General features: G+C 39.3%; 2 protein-coding genes across 4 annotated transcripts; both read right to left on the bottom strand.

The window, feature by feature from the left end:
- Positions 1 to 4,232: 4,232 nt before the first annotated feature.
- Positions 4,233 to 10,829, bottom strand: slc6a14 (solute carrier family 6 member 14). Of its 2 annotated transcripts, XM_075462075.1 has the most exons (15): positions 10,748 to 10,829; positions 10,147 to 10,291; positions 9,907 to 10,038; positions 8,998 to 9,159; positions 8,633 to 8,741; positions 8,407 to 8,539; positions 7,662 to 7,802; positions 7,430 to 7,565; positions 7,227 to 7,319; positions 7,009 to 7,134; positions 6,793 to 6,911; positions 6,607 to 6,706; positions 6,409 to 6,518; positions 5,974 to 6,141; positions 4,233 to 5,502 (listed from the first exon to the last, which is right to left on the bottom strand). In XM_075462075.1, exons 1-15 carry the CDS (start codon positions 10,811 to 10,813, stop codon positions 5,347 to 5,349), a joined length of 1,896 nt encoding a protein of 631 aa, XP_075318190.1. In that variant the 5' UTR covers positions 10,814 to 10,829; the 3' UTR covers positions 4,233 to 5,346. The 2 variants fall into 2 exon arrangements, with proteins under 2 accessions (XP_075318190.1, XP_075318191.1); XM_075462076.1 differs by lacking the exon at positions 8,998 to 9,159.
- A 2,919-nt stretch (positions 10,830 to 13,748) lies between these two features.
- Positions 13,749 to 17,847, bottom strand: fmoda (fibromodulin a). Of its 2 annotated transcripts, XM_075462074.1 has the most exons (7): positions 17,643 to 17,847; positions 17,212 to 17,254; positions 16,449 to 16,841; positions 15,693 to 15,815; positions 15,440 to 15,580; positions 15,084 to 15,351; positions 13,749 to 14,727 (listed from the first exon to the last, which is right to left on the bottom strand). In XM_075462074.1, exons 3-7 carry the CDS (start codon positions 16,815 to 16,817, stop codon positions 14,576 to 14,578), a joined length of 1,053 nt encoding a protein of 350 aa, XP_075318189.1. In that variant the 5' UTR covers positions 16,818 to 16,841; positions 17,212 to 17,254; positions 17,643 to 17,847; the 3' UTR covers positions 13,749 to 14,575. The 2 variants fall into 2 exon arrangements, with proteins under 2 accessions (XP_075318189.1, XP_075318188.1); XM_075462073.1 differs by lacking the exon at positions 17,212 to 17,254.
- Positions 17,848 to 18,241: the final 394 nt, after the last annotated feature.

The raw sequence follows: 18,241 nt of genomic DNA, 5'->3' as shown, positions 1-18,241 counted from the left end.
ATTTTTGTTTTCACGTTGTAGAGGACAAGACTATGTGAGACTGTCTTTGCGTAATTGTGTAATAACTATGAAATTAGCCAGATGGTTGTGTAAGAAAAGAAAAGAAAAGAAGATCTACTGCAGAGTTTAATGCGATAGTGAAGGGGCAAAATAAATAATTAAGTGGTTGACAAACAACCAAAAAAGGGAGGGAAAAAAGAGAAGTCAGATAAGTTAAATGTAAAAAAAAACTGCAGACTCTAATGGCTCTGCCTTTCATCTGTTCGATTCATTTAAGAGCCAGCGCACAAAAGCACACACACACCCATGCCCTGCTGACTGAAAGGCAGCAAGGATAAGTGGTAGCTCCGTCAAAGGAAGGGAGAGAGAAAGAGAAGGTCGCCATAGCAACACTGGGGGGGTTGTCGCTTCTATTGGAGAAAGAGAATCAGCTTTGACTATACCAACTCCCTCTTCTCCCATTCTCATCCCTCCTCTCTCTGTCTAACCTTTTCTTCCTTTCTGTGTGTTTATTTAATCTCCCATGACCTGACTTTGGTTTCCTGGGACATCTGCACACCGATGTGAGGATTCGAGTCACGTCTGTTGCGCCAATGTTTTTATGTTCGTACAACAAGCGTTTCCAAGAGCAAATCTGTGTGTGCAGAGGAAGGAATTTGTATGTGTCTTTCCTTTTAAAGATAAGAAGTAGATCAAGTACATGATTATTGCATCTTATTTTGATTAAATTATGGGACAAATATTTGAACATTAGCTTTCAGTCAGTGACGTACATTAATTTACATCAACAGTAGCCTAAATTAAGTCTATTCCAAGTACGTCTGAACAGAAACAAGCACGTCACGCTGTCCAATCTAGGAATGAAATGAATTTACGAGCATAAGCTTGTGTATATGCACACAAAAGGGCACACATCTCTCTCACAATTCATGTGAAAATGTAGAAAATGCGATGTGCTAATGTGAGGCAGAGCATCTCTTCCCCGTCACTGCATTAGAATTCTGTTCACAGGTGGGTTGTTCCCCAGCTGGACCTGGGAACACTCAAGAACTCAAGGGCAACCCTCCCACCACATCACAACGGAACGTGGTATGGGGTGGGAGGTTGTGTACGTGTGAGTGTGTGAGGATGGAAACATGGCACAGAGAAAATGATTGAGCATTTGCTGCCATGGTGACAAGCCCAGCAGTATCTAATAGCAACGGGCTGTTGAGAAGTCTGAATTATCTGGGTGGGTGGGGAGGCTGGCGAGGGTGGACAGAGAGAGAACAGGGACAGAGATGGATAATAGAACTGAATAATCGGTTCACGTTTTTCACAGTATTCACCTTTTGGTCGTGTTTTTTAACACTCTACTTAAACTGAAAACACAGATGGAGTCTCGTTCTTACTGTTTGATCTCTTTTTATTAAACACTAAATCTTGCATGCCAGAGAAGTTTGCAAAATTAAGAAAAATGAGACATCCTGTTGAGAGAGATTGCTGATTATACACCTTAATCATGCTGCTACCCTGCTGGGAAAGACTTGAAACTATAAATTAATGTATCATCATTACAAACCATAACTGCTTTTCTGCAGAAATTTTAGCTGCTTCATCTTAAACAGAGTAGGCTGTGTAAAGACAACCTTATTGGGATTGATCATGATATTCATGCGCAGATCTTTTGTTAACTGGCACTGTTTCTATGTTTGTGTACACTATGCGGCTGTGATCATTGCAAAGGAGATGGCAACAGGTTTGTGCTCATTTGCTGGCTCCCTGTGCAGGGTTGCCATGGTAAGAAAGATGGAGAGGAGACAGTTTGATTTGAGGTTCAGTAAGTTCAGTGTAATCTATCTTTACAACGAAAGGAGCCAGATCTGATTTTTCAGTGGTAAAAACCTTTTTTTTTTTTTTAAATAGTCCTTTTCAAAGATCCTTTCAAAAGGTGTTTAACATAAATGGAGGGGGAACTAAAATGATCAAGAACATGTAGTTTGCTGGTGTTGAACACCTCATACAAAATGGACACCTACTCCATGTGGCTTTGGGATGCTCTCTGGTGGTGAAATACGGTGGTGCAGTTAATACTCAGCTTTTTACAGAGCAATCATGAACACTTTGTATGTTATGATAAATACTGTAAATCTCCTCGACTGCCATCAAACTGCTGCTCACGAATAAAAGTAACTCACAGTTATCAGAAGTCTGAAAAAGACCACAGAGGACGAGTTTTTTATTTTTCTTCAGAGACAAAGGTTTGATAAGTGGCCACTGGAGAATAAATGAAAAGAAACATCTAGGCCCATGATACATGATGCATGATGCACTTATATGAGTAATGATGCAACTGTGATGCAGCCACAGAAAACAATTTATACATTTCAGTATTCGGTGAATGCGCTGCACTATGGGGAAACTCTAGTGCAACAGATTGTTGTTTTTCACACTGTTCCAAGTACTTTAACACCGAGGCGTTTTAACTGTAGAGAAAATATTTAGCTATAGACACAAAAGCTCTATTTAAAAAAAAAAAAAAAGCAAGGCATGCCTGCTCAGAAGCAATTATGTGCTTATTAGACCTGTAAATGAACACGGACAGAAAAAAAACATGTTTTTCATACATTTTACCACACTGATACAAAGATGTTCTCGAGTTTTAATATGTTGGCACAAGATGAGTCAAAAAGCCTGCATAGATAGAGCACAACAAACCAGCTTTTCAACCTGAACCTGCTGTGTGCTCTAAAGGGCTGATCTAGGAGTTTGTTTGACCGTGTGCAATTTACTGACAGAACATATACACAATCCACAGGATGAGGTTCTCCCATTGAAACAAGTGCATACACATTTGATAAAACTTTTGTCATATTTGTCCCCAAGGATACCATCTCAGTGCCTTGTCCCTTCTGTGTTATCTGGCGGCAAAATCAAATGAAAGAAGACACATTAAAAAAAAGGAAAGAGAAATAAAAAGCTCCACCAAAACATAAAATCCCATTAATTTTCTCTTCTTTCTTATGTTCCGACTGTATCTTCTACCTTCCTTCTATCTTCTATCTTGCATCCTTAGTTTAGTATAAGCAGCTTAAGTTCATTAGTAATATTGATTAGGTTGTGATATATTCATTTATGGATATCTAAATGGGGGATATTGATACAGAAATACTCTCTAATACCTTAGGCTGTCGTCATATTGGGAACTCAAGACAACAAGTGACTATGAGACCTTCATTCAGGTTTGTGTATGATAAATAACATGCATATCAATCCGATACTGGTTCTGGTGCCACTGATTTGCTTCACTTGGGGGGGCAGCTGTTGCTTTGAAAGTAGAAAAAGACTATCGAGTGGAATGCTGGTTTGATATTTGGCTTCTCCAATCTGAATGTCAAAGTGTTGTGAACCTAGACACTGAACACTAAATCCAGTGAAGCTCTTGTGCTTTACGTGTCCTTTATAACTACTAATTCAGCAGCACTGTGAACGTGTCTCCTGAAAAGCTGCTTAAAACTCTGTTTGGTCAATGACACCTGATACTTCAGTGCTGACGGCCAATATGTCATAGTAGCTATGATGTGTTACAACCATGAGAGATTAAATCTTAAACTACAATGCGTGCCATTTTTCAACAGTTGAACTTATTAGGATCATAGTAAAACATGCACAACCACACACACACACACACACACACACACACACACACACACACACACACACTTGTTTTCTCTGACAATTGACATGAGGCTACACAGCTGCTTTATTATTCACATAAACTGGGATATTCTGTTGAAAATATCTTCTGTCAAATTGGTAAATACATACGTTCACTCACACACGACGCATACACGTTCCAGGAACCTACGGCTTATCTGTTTTTACAGCTTTTGCTAGAAATTACACTCCTGCAGCAGTGACTGATGTTGATGCTGTGGTTGACTGATGCATTTTGAGTTTACATGTATCTTCCTTGGCATCACGAGATGAAAGAAGAATCACAAATACTCAGAGACGAGAATGACAAAAACAGCTACAAGGCTAATTTGCATCTATGATCTTTGGAGTCACAGGAGCCCTGGTAAAAATACTTTTCAGCACATCAATAAAATAAAAACCTTGAGGGTAGAATCTGATTTAATCATATTCATACTGTGAGATAAGTACAGAACTGTGTGATACAGCTAAGTCCAAAGCCCATACAAGCACAGACTGAAAATGCCTTGAGAAAACACATCTAAAACAGCCTGAAATCTGATGTTTTTGTCTGCATTATTCACACTAATTTGCTTCTCTGCCTATGAATAATTCAATCTCATATAAGAGATCCTGATTAAAGTGATTTTTTTCATTAGAGTATCAGAAGTAACAAACAGAGGATTTCCACTGACAGAACACTTTCTTTAATCCACTGAAAGACAAGCACGGAGACATCAAACTACAGATAGATAAACATCCTAGGTGAATAAAAAGTTTTAGTGAATCACCGATACAAATAGAAATATCAAACAATTCTAATGCCCCAACATACAATACGTTACATTGGTGATGTCAAGACATCCATGTTGTTAGTCTTTTTAAAATTCTAAACTATATTTACATTTTATGCTAAAAATGTTTTTTCAAGTGCAGTGACACACAGTGAGAAGAACTGACTCTGTATGCTTCATACAAGTGTGCCTTTTCTGCTACTGCAGACCTTGTGGGTAAACTGTGGTTGTTGTGGGAGAAGAGAGGGGTGAGTCATTTTTGTGTGGAGTGTGTGTGAGTGAGAATGTTTTCAGAACCTGCAGCTGCAAGGTGCATGCTGACTGCTTACAGGATAACAGCCATCTTAAAGCCTCAGAGTTGAAAATAAAGAAAACAAAGCTATCATAATGCATCTCTTTTTCCCTCCTTGTCTTAGTGGATTGGGACCAGAAACCCAAGGAACAAGTGAAGTGAGAATTAGTCAGATAAAACATGAAGAGGTCCCCATAAAACTGCTGCACATTTAAAAAGGCTTTCATTAAAAGTTCTTAGGTTGGCCTGTTCTTTGTTTTTTCACAAACTGTAATCTGTAGCGTATTCCAAAGCCTAACGCTTGACATGTGGAGTGTGGATAAAGAATCTATCTGTACATTCACTTATATTAACGACACAAGATTTTGGGTATGTGATTTTAGTTAGATGGCAGTACAAACAACTCATTCTCTTTTCAGTGAAAATGTAACCATGCATAAGCCACGTGTATGTGTCCAGCCTCAACAGTAATCATGAAAGGAGTGTTTACTAGGATACATTTCTCTGTCCTGGATTTCACAAAAGTTAAATCACATAAAATACTCAGTTGAAAAGAGAAGACATCAGGGAGCACACTAACGTGGCTCAGAGCCATGAGCTGGAGATTACATTAACATCAACCTCTGGATTTTTCTGATGGTTCTTCCTACGGCGACAGCGTTCTTCTGAGTAGCGCTCTCCTCGATGGATGTCCAGGTAGGGATGCCACTCTTCAGATGGAGAGCACAGTGACTTCAGACGCTGTAGAAAGTGGATATTAATGCTTTAAGCACAATTCAATTATTTATTTTTGGGAGAAAAACACTTCCTGGAGTTCCTGCAAAGTACGGGAATGGTTTGCAAAAAGGCAAAGCAAGACATACATATACTGTTAAAATTGGCTTTGTTCTTAGACATTATGAATGAAATAGTCTCTGTACTTTTCCACGATGACCTTAAGTGATCCAGGCATAGTGAGACAAAACAATTAGCCTGGGAAGGCAGGTGCAAGATTCACACACACACACATTGTTTGGCTGATCCAGAGAATATGACGAAGCATTATTGAACCTATTCATGTCCAATCATACTCTGTTGAGTGCGAGTCCAACCTATGTGAAATAATGAGGCATATAAATACAAAATATACCCGGAAATCGAGATTACTCCGGCTTGTTCTTTAGCTTCCAATGAAAGAATCGAGCTAACATATACACACATAGAAATACACACCTTCCAAGGGTTTCCTTTTGCTTTTATCAGCTTGAACACAGCGATAGCAGGGACCCAGACAAGGATGAATGCAACCATGCACCATCCCAAAGCCAAACCCCAGGCTGGATACTGTTGTTTTCCATAGGTGGGGGGGGCAAAGGTGACCACGGACCATCCTAATATCACCTAAACAACAGTAAAATGAAATGAAATCCATGTTCAGTGACTGTTTCTTTATGTGCCTTTTGAGGGACTGTTGATTATATTTTTGGAATGCTACTCATCAACATGTGCATGTGTTTCCGGACATCTAATAACAAAGTGACTTTGTCATTTGTGAAGGAGTTATGCTCAATTACTGCATATTCAAACATATCAAGTTTAGAAGTGGGTTTCTAAGATAGAACCAATATCAAGATCAGCAAATAGAAAGATTGCGTGACGAGTTCTCACTGCTATGATGCAGGGGCTGATAAAGAACCAACACGCTCTCCACCAAAGCCAGAAAAGGGAAGTCTTATTTCCAAGCATCATCTCAATGTCTTTGATGAAACGGTTCCCTCCTGTGAAATGTGAGACAAAAAAACAGACAAGCTGGAGTTTGAGGCCATCTGCCATGTGCATGCACATGTCCGCAATTATCATATTTACCGTAAATGTAACAGACACCAATGATCTCGAAGAGAACCAAAACCAGCAGCACCCAGCTGGCAACAAACTGGTCAATGAGAGTAACCCAGTATATTCCTGCCTATAATGAAAACACACAAACTCACAGAATTAGCAAGTTAACTAAGCAGGCAACACCAATACAAGGTTGCACTGATACCGGCTTACTCTTGTGACACATGGCAGGCCCAGGAGATAGAGAACAGAACACGCAGTCACTGTCAGTAAGGCCCGTCTGGATTTGAAGGTTTTAGGGAACGCATCATACAGGCAGGTGGTCAGTACCTCTAATGACAAGAGCAGAATATTTAGGCTACATCAATCTATCATCAGTGGGATGAATGTTTTATCAATAAAGCACGCAATGGAAGCTGAAGATCTAACCTATTCCTGCAAACTGAGAGTCCAGACCAACAGTCAAAAGCATGAAGAAGAACAAAATGGACCAGAATGGAGAAATGGGAAGCTTCGAAAGAGCATCAGGATAGGCAATGAAGGCCAGGCCGAATCCTGCACAAAAATAAAGGACAACAAAAACCGTTAGAAGATAACCTGCTCCCACCTGGTTGTTCATTGGTTCCCACATGTTTTGGATATCTGACCTTCCTTCACCACTTCTCCAACAGGTATTTTGTAGATGTGAGCCATATGACCCAATATTGAAAATATAGCAAAGCCTGCTAACACACTGGTCCCTGTGAAGACATGAAAACAGTAAACAGATTAGGATCAAAACACACACACACACCTACGGTATATATTATTTTTCCTTTTCTACAAATAATATTTCTAGCCAGTCTCCTACCAGCATTAGTAAGTGTTACAATAAATGAGTCCTTGAACACATTGTTATGGAAGTTGTTATAGGAAGCAAGAGTCATGAGTCCACCCCAGCCAATAGAGAGAGAATAGAAGGTCTGAGTTGCAGCATCTTTCCACACCTACGACACACAGTGAGATCAAATGAAAGCTTTGTTTTTCTCACATCCAAACTCCGCTTATGTGTTCTACTCAAAGATGGGTGGTTGGACACCTACCTGTGCTTCAGTCAGCTTTGTCAAATTGGACTGGGAGCCAATATAAAACTCTATTCCGTCTTTAGCTCCCTCTAGTGTCACACCTCTGATCAGCAGGATCAAAATGACCGCGTAGGGAAATGTAGCTGTGAAATACACAACCTGCACAGAAACAAGCATACACTTGAGTTCAAGATGAAGGGCTCCAATCTGTGTGTAAATATTCAAACGGATATGCAGATGACAGGGAGTTTACTTCAAACATTAGCATGGTAAACATGTCATTTTCTTAAGAAAATAGAGTAGAGAAGAGAGTATTTCAGAAATACGTGTTTACTCTTTCTTTATGCACTTAAACAACACAGCAGGAGACTGTCCATGTGAGAACTTTCTCTCAACATAGACAGCTTTACTTGGATGAAAAGATGTTTTTTCTCCTGACTGGCTTTGGCAGCAGGGTTGGATTTTACCAAATGGGACCACTGTGTTTATCTGTTGATTGCTTTGAGTTTGCTTGTGATGGATAAAGACAGAAGATGGTGCATATAGTCAACTGCTAGGTATTTATTTTTAAAAAGGTTTTTCTGAACATGTTTCCAATGAAAACTTCCCAGATGAGAAACGGAATGCAAACAGTGAACTCCGTGTGTGCCTTCTATGGACTTATTGCTGTTTTCTACATGAAGTGGTATTTTTGGTCTTTTCAGACATAAAAGTTTTTCCTATTTACAGTGGACTGGATGTGTGCAGGTTTTGGATTACTGACTTTGCCCGATGACTTGATGCCCCTGATGAGTGCTGCAGCAACAATTAATGAGCTCAGCAGCAGACAGAGAGCCAGGTGCCAAACTACTGGTCCTGTCTCATCTAAACCGCTGGATCTCTGCAGAGCCACACGACTGTGAAGGAGAAGAGTTATTTTTAGTATCGATGCATTTGGAACAGTATGACAAGCAGGAACATTTGTTTGGAGCAAAAAGTGTAATCCTTACTCCCAGTACTGCTCACTCGGACTTTGCACTGAGAGTGGGATGATGTTGGACGATGAATTGTTTTCCTGAGAGCCGTTGGCCATCAAAACATCGCTTACATTACAAATCACTGGGAGAGGGGAGAGGACCAGTGAGTAGCTGATTTAAAATATCACTTGAAAGCATCTTTTTTCAAAAAGCAATGATCAGAAATTTGATCTGTAATGGTTTTCACAATTTCTCCAGAATAATTGAGGAGTCTGACAGAGAAGTCTGACATTTGTGTCAGATTATATTAAATCATCCATGTCACCCAACCTCACAGGAACATCAGCTTCTACCAAACAGCATATTTATTCATCAGAAAAACTGAAAATAATAAACACCTATAGATGTGTTGCTGCAATTGCTGTCAGCCCAGCTGAAGCATCTGGACCACGGCAGAGGAGACTGCATGGAGGCGAACATGTAGTACAGGCTGTAGGCAATAATGACGTTATAATAAATTGATACTATTAGAGTCACCATAACCATGGCAATGCCAACACCTAGAGAGGGAGAGGACAACAACAACAGAAAAAAACACTATTACCATAGGAATCAAAAACAATTCTGAGAAATATTGTTAGATTGTCAGGTCAAATGAAGAAACAATTATATCAGAGTCCCCCTGTGACTCTAGCTCCATCATCCAAAACAGTGCCCTGATATCTAAGTTATTTGATTTTGTATATATTCAGTGTTGCTGGTCCCTAGACTCCAGCATGGAAGTAAGCTAATGTTGCCACATTCAAGCAGCCAAAAAGGTAAATAACTAATATTTGTTTCATGAGACAAGATGAGTAATTTATTGTTTGTTTTGTAATTCAATCCGTCTTCTCTACAAAGCCAAATGTCAGTCAGTCAGTAATAAAAAATTCATGCTATTTTCATGGTACAGTTGCACAGATACATAGCAGATTTCCTCTTTACCTTCAACCTCATTGATAAATTGAAAATATTGATGTATTCTCTATTTTACTGAGGTCATAGAAGTATGTAAGGTGAGAAGTTATATGCATGAAAAACCCCAACAAAATAAGATTAACCCCTCCCTGTAGGGGTTAGAGTTTATTTTTTGCTAGTAGAGTTGATCATTAACAACAGTCCTCATTAAATAAGATTTAGGGTTCAGTTGTGGCTACACAGTTGACCATTAACCACAAACCACATCTATCTGTCATCTATCTGTCATGCATATATTGGTGTTCAGTTACACCCACATAGTCTTCCACTGCACTTGAATGGTGACTCACCCTGCAGTAATGGCACCGCTCTCCATACATTGATTGAACCTTGGCTGCAGAACTGACCCAAGGCACTTTCCAGGAAGAAAAGAGGAATTCCAACCACCACCAACATTGCAAAATAGGGGATAAGAAAGGCACCTGCTCATATCGAAGGATTTGATGGCACAGAAAAAAAAAAGAAATAGTATTACCAAATAGTTATCAAAAAAGGGCCACAGATGGGTAAGGAATCAAAGACTGACATACCCCCTCCATTCTTGTAGGCTAAATATGGAAATCTCCAGATATTTCCCAGTCCAACAGCATAGCCGATCATAGAGAGGATATAATCCCTTTTGCTGGACCAGTTCCCACGCTCAGTATTTTCATCCTGAACATCCACATGTGGATCCTGTCCATCGAAGAGATCCAAAATGTGACAAACTAGTTGTTATGGAATGCATGAAACTTGTTTCTAATTACCTAAAAAGAACTGTCAATGAGAGCAGTCAGTTTCAGGTCAATGGAATGGGAAACGTAGTATTAATGTATTTATAATATATCTCCTGGTGTTTTTCAGGGCAAAAGAACGGAGCGTCGCTTCAGTCTCTAAGGAGAAACTTGTGACATTGGCTCCATTATAAGAAACCTATATTCACAGCTGCCAGCAGTAGTATGTTTCTGGAGAAGGACATTATAAGAACACATTTTTCTAAATTATTTCAGTCAATGCTAACTTGCACAAAACATTATTTTAGATTACTCAAGTAGACCTGTAGCTTTTATTGATTTTTCAATGAATATTTGATCAGATCCAAATCTTTTCCCTATCGAGTGAAAGTTCAGTGAAGCAGTTTTGTATTCTTACCTGTTTGACAACAGCAGGATTTCTGAAAATTAAATCTGTGACACTGCTCCAGCCGTATTTCCTCATGTCCTTTCACCTGAATGTTCAAGTCTGAATAAGACATTTGAACCCTTTTCTGCACATTAGTTTTAAGGTCCTTGCTCCAAAGATTAGTGAGGGATTTTTCCCAACCTATCACCTGCCTTGACACTCCCCCCTGAGTTGTTTGACTGTGTCAACCATCAAACTTTAAAAAAACGAACATTACATCTGTTAGTAAAGAATGTTTCCCAATAGATTATAGGAGTGACTTATACACACTCATTCTGAGCTAATTCATGTTTCATTATCAGGATTTCAGCAATTTCCAGTGCTCAAGTAGAAATACTGCTGGAATAGATCTGAATGAATCTTGATCGTGTCAGTGACATCATGACACTGCTGTTTGTGTGAGTGTCTGTGACCTTGTCCTCTTCACTGCGTCCTAATGCCACTGCTGCTGATACACAGTGGGCACAAATAATTTTGGTCAATGACATATACACATAATGACAGCTTGTGTGCAAACAGTCACTTTGAGCAGATAAGGTCATATCATTAGGGTGTAATCATCACAGCCTGATGATTTGACCACAACCTCATTGCATGACATGACAGGAGACAAAGATCTTTGCTCTACACCAGATCAGATTACTTCATGTGCTATCTCTGTTACGATAAAGTGTCAAATACATCAACATGCAACAAATCAGAAAACTCATGCACCTCATATATTCGATGTGGTTGTTTAGAATAATTTTTTAATTCCTCATGTGGTAATGTTTCACTAATGTTGGCAAATATTTTTATCTTCTGTGAGTGTGATGGATGCGATTGGTAGCAAAACAGTGGAAGCTACGGTGTTTCGTGTCATCCCAGAAGTTTGCCTAAAAAAACCTCACATTTCAGCCACTGCACTGTCCTGAAACAATCCTCTTTTGACTCAAGTTTTATCAGCCAAGTTTAACTAATACAGTCAGGTTAATAATATTATTTTCACCTAGTGTGTCTATTTGTTTATGTATGTATGTGTGTGTCTACGTGGTAAATGGTATCTTGGTGACACCCGTTGTGGTGGAAGATGGTCTGGATGTGTGTATTTAGGTTAAAAATGATGGCTTATTAGAAAACCAAGGATTGGGCAAAACTACTGGCCTATTTCCACTTTTAAAATGTGGTCTTGGAGACATCAACTCGAACTGTCCCAAAGGTAATTGTACACGTGTTTCTGTGCGCAGATTTTGTCAGTGTGATCACAAACATAACAGATGTAGTCAGTGTGGGAAAAAATAAAAAATGGCCAGATTTGTTATAGGTGCAGTCAGAGAATTCACAGCCGTCACCTCTGGTGGGATTTCTCATCCGCAGATGGTCTCAATTATTTTTCTGTGTTTGTTCGATGATTGTCAGAATAGTTTTTTTTTTACACTTGCTAATGGACAGTATTGTGACAATTGAGCTGCACCCCATCTAATTACCTCAGTGACCACTGAAGTATGGCTGCTACAACCTACTACTTCATTGTTTTGGTCCAATGACTTTGATGCTGCGTCTTCTAAGCTACCCAGCACATATTGTGATACTAAATAAGAGATATCCAGATGGAGACTTTGCATCAATTACTTTTTTAAAACTCAGATTACATTCTAAGACATTTAAAAAAGGCTAATTCTCCATAAATGAAAAATAAACAAATGTCCCGGACTGCTTTGCTTGAAGATGATGAATTTGGTGATGATAGGAACATAAAGGGAGTTGTTGTGCTAACACTTCTTTTATTGACTAACAGAATGATAAATTGATTGAGCCTGTAACTTTTGAACTTTTTGAGCAAATAGCACCATCCCCTCTTGGAAGTTACTCAGACAGGGTGATATGTTTATCTCTGATCTGTGTCCCGTGGTCTTTCCATAATGTTATTTTTGGTTCATTTGGTCAGTGACGTTTGACTAGGAGTTAATCACCACAAGCATATAATCCACATCATCTCTTATGACAATCTGCTGTAAAAAAAATATTATGACTAATACTATAAAAATAGTTTCTGAATCCTCTGGCCATCCAGCCAATGGTCAGTAACACACTCAGAGTTTGGCTCTGATGTAATATTGTATCATAGTTCAGATGAAGAAAATTAAACAAATGTACACAACTCCATTGCATGGTCAAACATCTCGATAGCTATAAAGAGCTTATTATCAAGGGGCTATATGTTGTTCCTGTTCCCAGAACAATCATTTGGAGGTGCTACAAAGGAGAGAAATAGTTGAACTGTGTTTAGATCTGACACTGTCAACATGCTGGTGAATGACACTGGACAAGAGGAAATTAGCCACGGTTGCTTCTTTCTGATGAAACTGTAGGGTTTGAGATTGAAATGAATCAAAAGTATGGATGAAAATAAGGAAACAGACTGTGCCACGAAAGTGTTGTGTAATCAGGTTTAGAGTTGAAGATGAAAGAATGTGAACAAAGAGCACTCTTTGCCTTGAACACAACTCCTCCCTCAGTGTGACTGTTCGGAAAAAAATGCTAAAATTGACATTTTGAGAATGCCTCTTTCTTTTCTCTTTTGGATTGTTGCTTTTAATTTACGCCTCTGTGCCATCATCATCCCTCAAGCTTTGTTCTGTCATGTTCGTTCTCTATCAGAGAACCTGTTCTTTCTACGCACCTTGAGTTCAGCATCGATAAAGGATGCACCACCACATCCTGTCCACTATGTTGCAGAAAATACATCATCTCAATCTAATATTTGAAACCACACATCAGGTGTAGCATTAACAAATTTTTTTATATGGAGTACAAATTCATTGAGTGGATTAAATCAATTTCCTTTGCTTTTAATTAACTTTACATGTATGAATTCAACAGAAGCAAAACATCAATACAAATCGACTTGATCATTGACTCTTTCCTGAGCAAATTGAGTTGCACTTGAGCCATTGATGCATTGAAAGTAGCACAAAATAATACACAGATCTTCTTTTTGAAAATAATACAGTCTTTTATTTATTTGGCTCATGAATGAAAACCAGTTGTCAATAAGATAAAAATGATATTCAGTCTATCTGATGCATACAGAAACTCATTAATCATAACTCATACACCTACAGTAAAGATCTCTTTCAATCTGATTTGCTACGGTACATGATGGTCAGAGTTTTTTTCACATGAGAAAGTTATCTTCTTTTTCTCTAATAAATGGTGCAAAAAGAGGAACTTCAACAGTTGCAAGAAGTCACAGCCATCACATTACAAAGACAATGTCATGTGCAACATCGTTGTAAGACTCTATAGTACTCTGATACCTAAAAGCTTTCACTTGTAATTATATAATTCACATTATACACGATACAGAATGCTTATTATCTCTTCATTAGATCAAACAATAGGACATGGGAGAAGATAGACAAAGAAAAAATTTAAAGTATCAAACATAATAAAAACATTGATTACAAAGGTCATTGATCCTCACAGCAAAGTGTGATAAGAACCAGGGTCACAGAACTGTCATGTTAATTTCACAGCTTATTAAGTGTATATGCTGTTTTTCTTTTATACCAAAGGCTAATGCACCTCAATTAAACCAGATACATCTAACTGAGAACAATGGTCTTATTCGCAAAATGTTCCTGACTTTTCAGTAATAAAGAAGAAATATCTGGTAAAGTTTCACATCTGCACAAGTCAGCATCACATTGTATTATCGGCCCTGCTGTGATTTGGTTTCGACACATGTCACACTCTCTGTGCATGTTGCAAACTGAGTTGTATTTGTAACTGCAGTAAATTGTGTGACATGCGCGGTTAGATATCGATGCTGGAGGCCTGGCGCAGGCAGAGGGCTGAGTCTGAGGGGATGTCCTGACGACTGATTTCATTGCCTTCTAGTCGCAGTGTTCGCAGTTTGGAGAAATTTGTCACATCTATGATGCTGCAGAAACTGCCCATGGTGAACTCTAAAGTCACAGAACAGAGAGCAGATGATGATGATTTATTACGATTGATTTTTTTATGGATACAAACTGTGCAGCAGCATCACAACAAGCCTTCCCAAATTACTCCAGGAAAACTAATCCAAACATCTCAGCACCATCTACAGGCACAAAAAACTACTTCTGCCAATTATCCTGAGTTAAAAAGTAGTATCTGTAAGATTATATTTCAAGAACAATTCTGACATTGTACATGTGAAATAGCCCAAACTGTTTGAATTTAGCAGGAAGTAGTGTATAATAGTGTAGAGTTGTTTTACAATCTTTTATTGAATCATTTTCTGAAAAGATGTGTGCACAGATACGCGTACGCTCCTTACCTTTGATCTGATTGGCTTGCAGATAAAGATGCTGAAGTGTGGTGCTGATAGAAGGGATTCTTTCCAGTTTGTTGAAGCTCAGGTCCAGCTCCACTAGCCCACTCACATTAAAAGTGTTGGGGGGGATTCCCTTGTCTGTAAGCTGGTTGTGGGCCAACCTGACATACTGCAACTGAGCTAAACCACCCAGGAAGCTCTCAGGTAGGGAAGCAATGGAGTTGAACTCCATATAGAGCTGATGCAGATCTTCAGGGAAAGCATCAGGGACCTGGAACAGTTAATGAAAATGAGCAATCTTTACTCAGAATAACATTTGCTTAGTGGAGCATTCTGCAAACACATAGATACACAAATACCTTTGTCAGTTTGTTACTACTAATGTCAAGCAGTGTGAGGGATTTCAGTGCCTTCAGGGATGTGCCCATATCTGTGACAGCATTGTCGTGAAGATAAAGGATAGTGAGGTTATCCATTCCCTCAAGGTCTGCAGGTGTTACCTAGACAACAGTGGCAATGATTTTAAAGTCTAATGTCTCTCCTGGTGTACATCCAAAAAAGAGAAGAAAGAACAGAGAGTGCATGAATAAAGAAAACAGTGAAAGACATCACCTTTTCAATCTTGTTGTGGTTGAACCTCAGGTCTCGCAAGGTGCGAGGAAGGTTTGGAGGAATGCTTGTCAAGTTGTTGTGTTGTAGATATAAACGCTCCAGCCCTTCCAACTTCAAAAATACCTAAACATTTATGAGGAGAACTCATCAACATGTGCATCATTCCAGCAAGAACAGGCATGCTAATCTCATACATTCATTTAGGTTATTTCTATGCGATTAAAGTACAGAAACCTTTGATAAGAATCTCTGAAATGCTCTCTAATTAGATAGAGGAGCATGTTGGTGTTTGCAGGCTGAGCTACTGACAAGGAAGAGAAGGACAAACTAGAGAAGCTCTTATCTTAGCTTTAAACATTAAATATTGCTAGCAGTGGCACAGAGGAAGTATATACATATAGTATAATGTACCTCAGCTAGGCACCTAATTACACATTAGCATGTGAATTAAAAGTTGTAGCACAGTTTTACTTGGATTGTGCTGGAAATGTCAAAAAATCTCCTTTTGGATATGTCTGTTCATTTTCACTGTGAGAACTATTGTTTGCAGAGTAGACATGTTTAAGCTTCTGAAATTGGACTCAAGGACAAAGGAAAGCTTTTCAAATTTCTCCCCAAAATCACTTTTCCTCACTAACTCATAAAACAATCAAACTAAAAAGACACAGCCTGGACATCTGCCAGCCATCTGTCAACTGTTTACACAAGCATCACTGCCGAGCTAATGTCTGGATATACCTATATGTGCTATATTACCTTGCCAATGCCATCAGATGTCAGCTGGTTGTGATGCATCATCAGCCACACCAAATTAGTTGCATTGGCTAGAGCTGAGTCAGGCACAGCTGTGATGGCATTATTTTGGAGGTATAGGTACTTAATGCGAGAAGGAATGGTTGGCATGGCTGTCAAGCCCCTCCCATCACAGTACATGGCAACAGGGTAGGAAGGGGGGCAGTCACACTCGTCAGGACAGGCCCCTCCTGCTGAGTCTGCTTGCAGGGAGCCAAAATAGTGTCCGTAGCTCTGCCGTTGAAACAGCCAGCCTAAAGGGTCCAATCCATGCGACAGACAGAGTGGAAGCAGGGCAGACAAGAAAACCAAAATCTCCAGACGCATGGCCATGGTCACACAAATCTCCACAGGAGTCTAATGGGGAGGACACAGCAGTGGTAAAAGTAACAAATAAAAGTAACCTCAAACTGACAAAATGGCTTCGTTTACAGGGTTACAACATCTCAGAGTAACATACTGATGCAGCTATTGTCTATTTATGCTTTAAGGGCAGGTTCTTCGCTGACATTCTGCACTATTGAGGTTGACAATTTTCCAAGAATAAATGAGAAAATATTGACTAAACCGTCAAAGGGTGAAAGATATGTTGAACATGCATCTTGGGAATAAACCATCATTCTTCAAGAATGTTTTTCCTACAAGCCTAAACTTGAGTTTTACTGCTATCCTGCCGAGGTTAAGTGAACAGTCAAAGGCGCTGACTTTGTTTTGGAAATGTACCAACCTGCAGAGAGGCACATTCTCAGAAGTCTTAATCCACAGGGAAGCTGGGATGAAGGAAACGTAAAAGAAAAAAAACCTGGGCTAAAAGGCAGTTTAACAAATGACTTTCACTGCTGCTCAGGAGAGGGAAAATCCTCAAAAATGCACAAAATCCACAAAAAATAGTTTTATTCCAGAACTCCACTGAAAAAAATATTTTTAACTTGTATTACTATGTCTTGTAGTCCCTTTAAGATATTTGCTGCAGCAGCTCAGGCAGTTAAATCATGATGTGTCTGTATGTAAGTGTGTGCTTTACATATCTAAACTAAATGAGAGTTAAGTAGAATCAACGGTAAACAAATATAACTACCATAATTGTCTGCATTCATCTTGTCTAAGGTCTCATAGAAAAACACATGCTCACACACATGCATGTACACACAGTCTTACCTGATCAGAGAGACTGGCCCTCTTTATCCTCTCTCTCTGAGTGCGCTCAGGATTGGAGGGGACTCCTGCAAACACTGTAAAAGCTTCCCTTTACTCCCTGCTCTCCTTTCCCTTTTGCCAGCCCTCACTCCACCCCTCGGTCTGTTCTGTTGCTGCTGGTTACTTCCACCCCCTTATCCAATGGCCTGCACCCCATTGTGTTTGTTCAGGAGTGGCCAACAGCACCCCGACATGTGAACGATGTGAGATGCAGAGGGTTTGAGAGATTGTTCCCATCTGTGTGCAGCACACTCAGTACCTCACTCTCCTCTTTTCAGCTGAGCCTCGCTCTTTCTAACAGTAGGTAGGCCCCTTGTTTTTCTTTTTTTCTTTTTCTTTTTGCATTCAAGACAGAAAAGCTCAACAAATGCGACACATCGTGTATCGGTGTAACATTTTGAACAGAACATTACAACACAAAATGTGTGTCTCCGAGGCTTATGCTTTATGATGCCAGTGCAATAACTGCATTTGGGCTTTATCAAAATGATTTTTTTTGTAATTGAATACCCTTATAAACAACATGAAAGGCAACTCAAAAAGTTAATTTGTAAAGCTAA

The sequence above is a fragment of the Odontesthes bonariensis genome, chromosome 3, assembly GCF_027942865.1.
Source record: "Odontesthes bonariensis isolate fOdoBon6 chromosome 3, fOdoBon6.hap1, whole genome shotgun sequence".
Lineage (NCBI taxonomy): Eukaryota > Metazoa > Chordata > Actinopteri > Atheriniformes > Atherinopsidae > Odontesthes > Odontesthes bonariensis.
The sequence above is the reverse complement of the archived record's forward strand: the minus strand, read 5'-3'. Positions and strand labels throughout refer to the sequence as shown.

Coding starts and splice junctions, on each gene's coding strand:
- slc6a14 (XM_075462075.1), bottom strand. CDS start 10,813: ATGAGGAAATACGGCTGGAGCAGTGTCACAGATTTAATTTTCAGAAAT. Junction 8,540..8,632: donor CCGAGTGAGCAGTACTGGGA/GTAAGGATTACA, acceptor TCTCCTTCACAG/TCGTGTGGCTCTGCAGAGAT. Junction 7,566..7,661: donor CAAAGCTGACTGAAGCACAG/GTAGGTGTCCAA, acceptor TGTGTGTCGTAG/GTGTGGAAAGATGCTGCAAC.
- fmoda (XM_075462074.1), bottom strand. CDS start 16,817: ATGGCCATGCGTCTGGAGATTTTGGTTTTCTTGTCTGCCCTGCTTCCA. Junction 15,581..15,692: donor ACCACAACAAGATTGAAAAG/GTGATGTCTTTC, acceptor ACTGTTGTCTAG/GTAACACCTGCAGACCTTGA. Junction 15,352..15,439: donor GTAGTAACAAACTGACAAAG/GTATTTGTGTAT, acceptor TAACTGTTCCAG/GTCCCTGATGCTTTCCCTGA.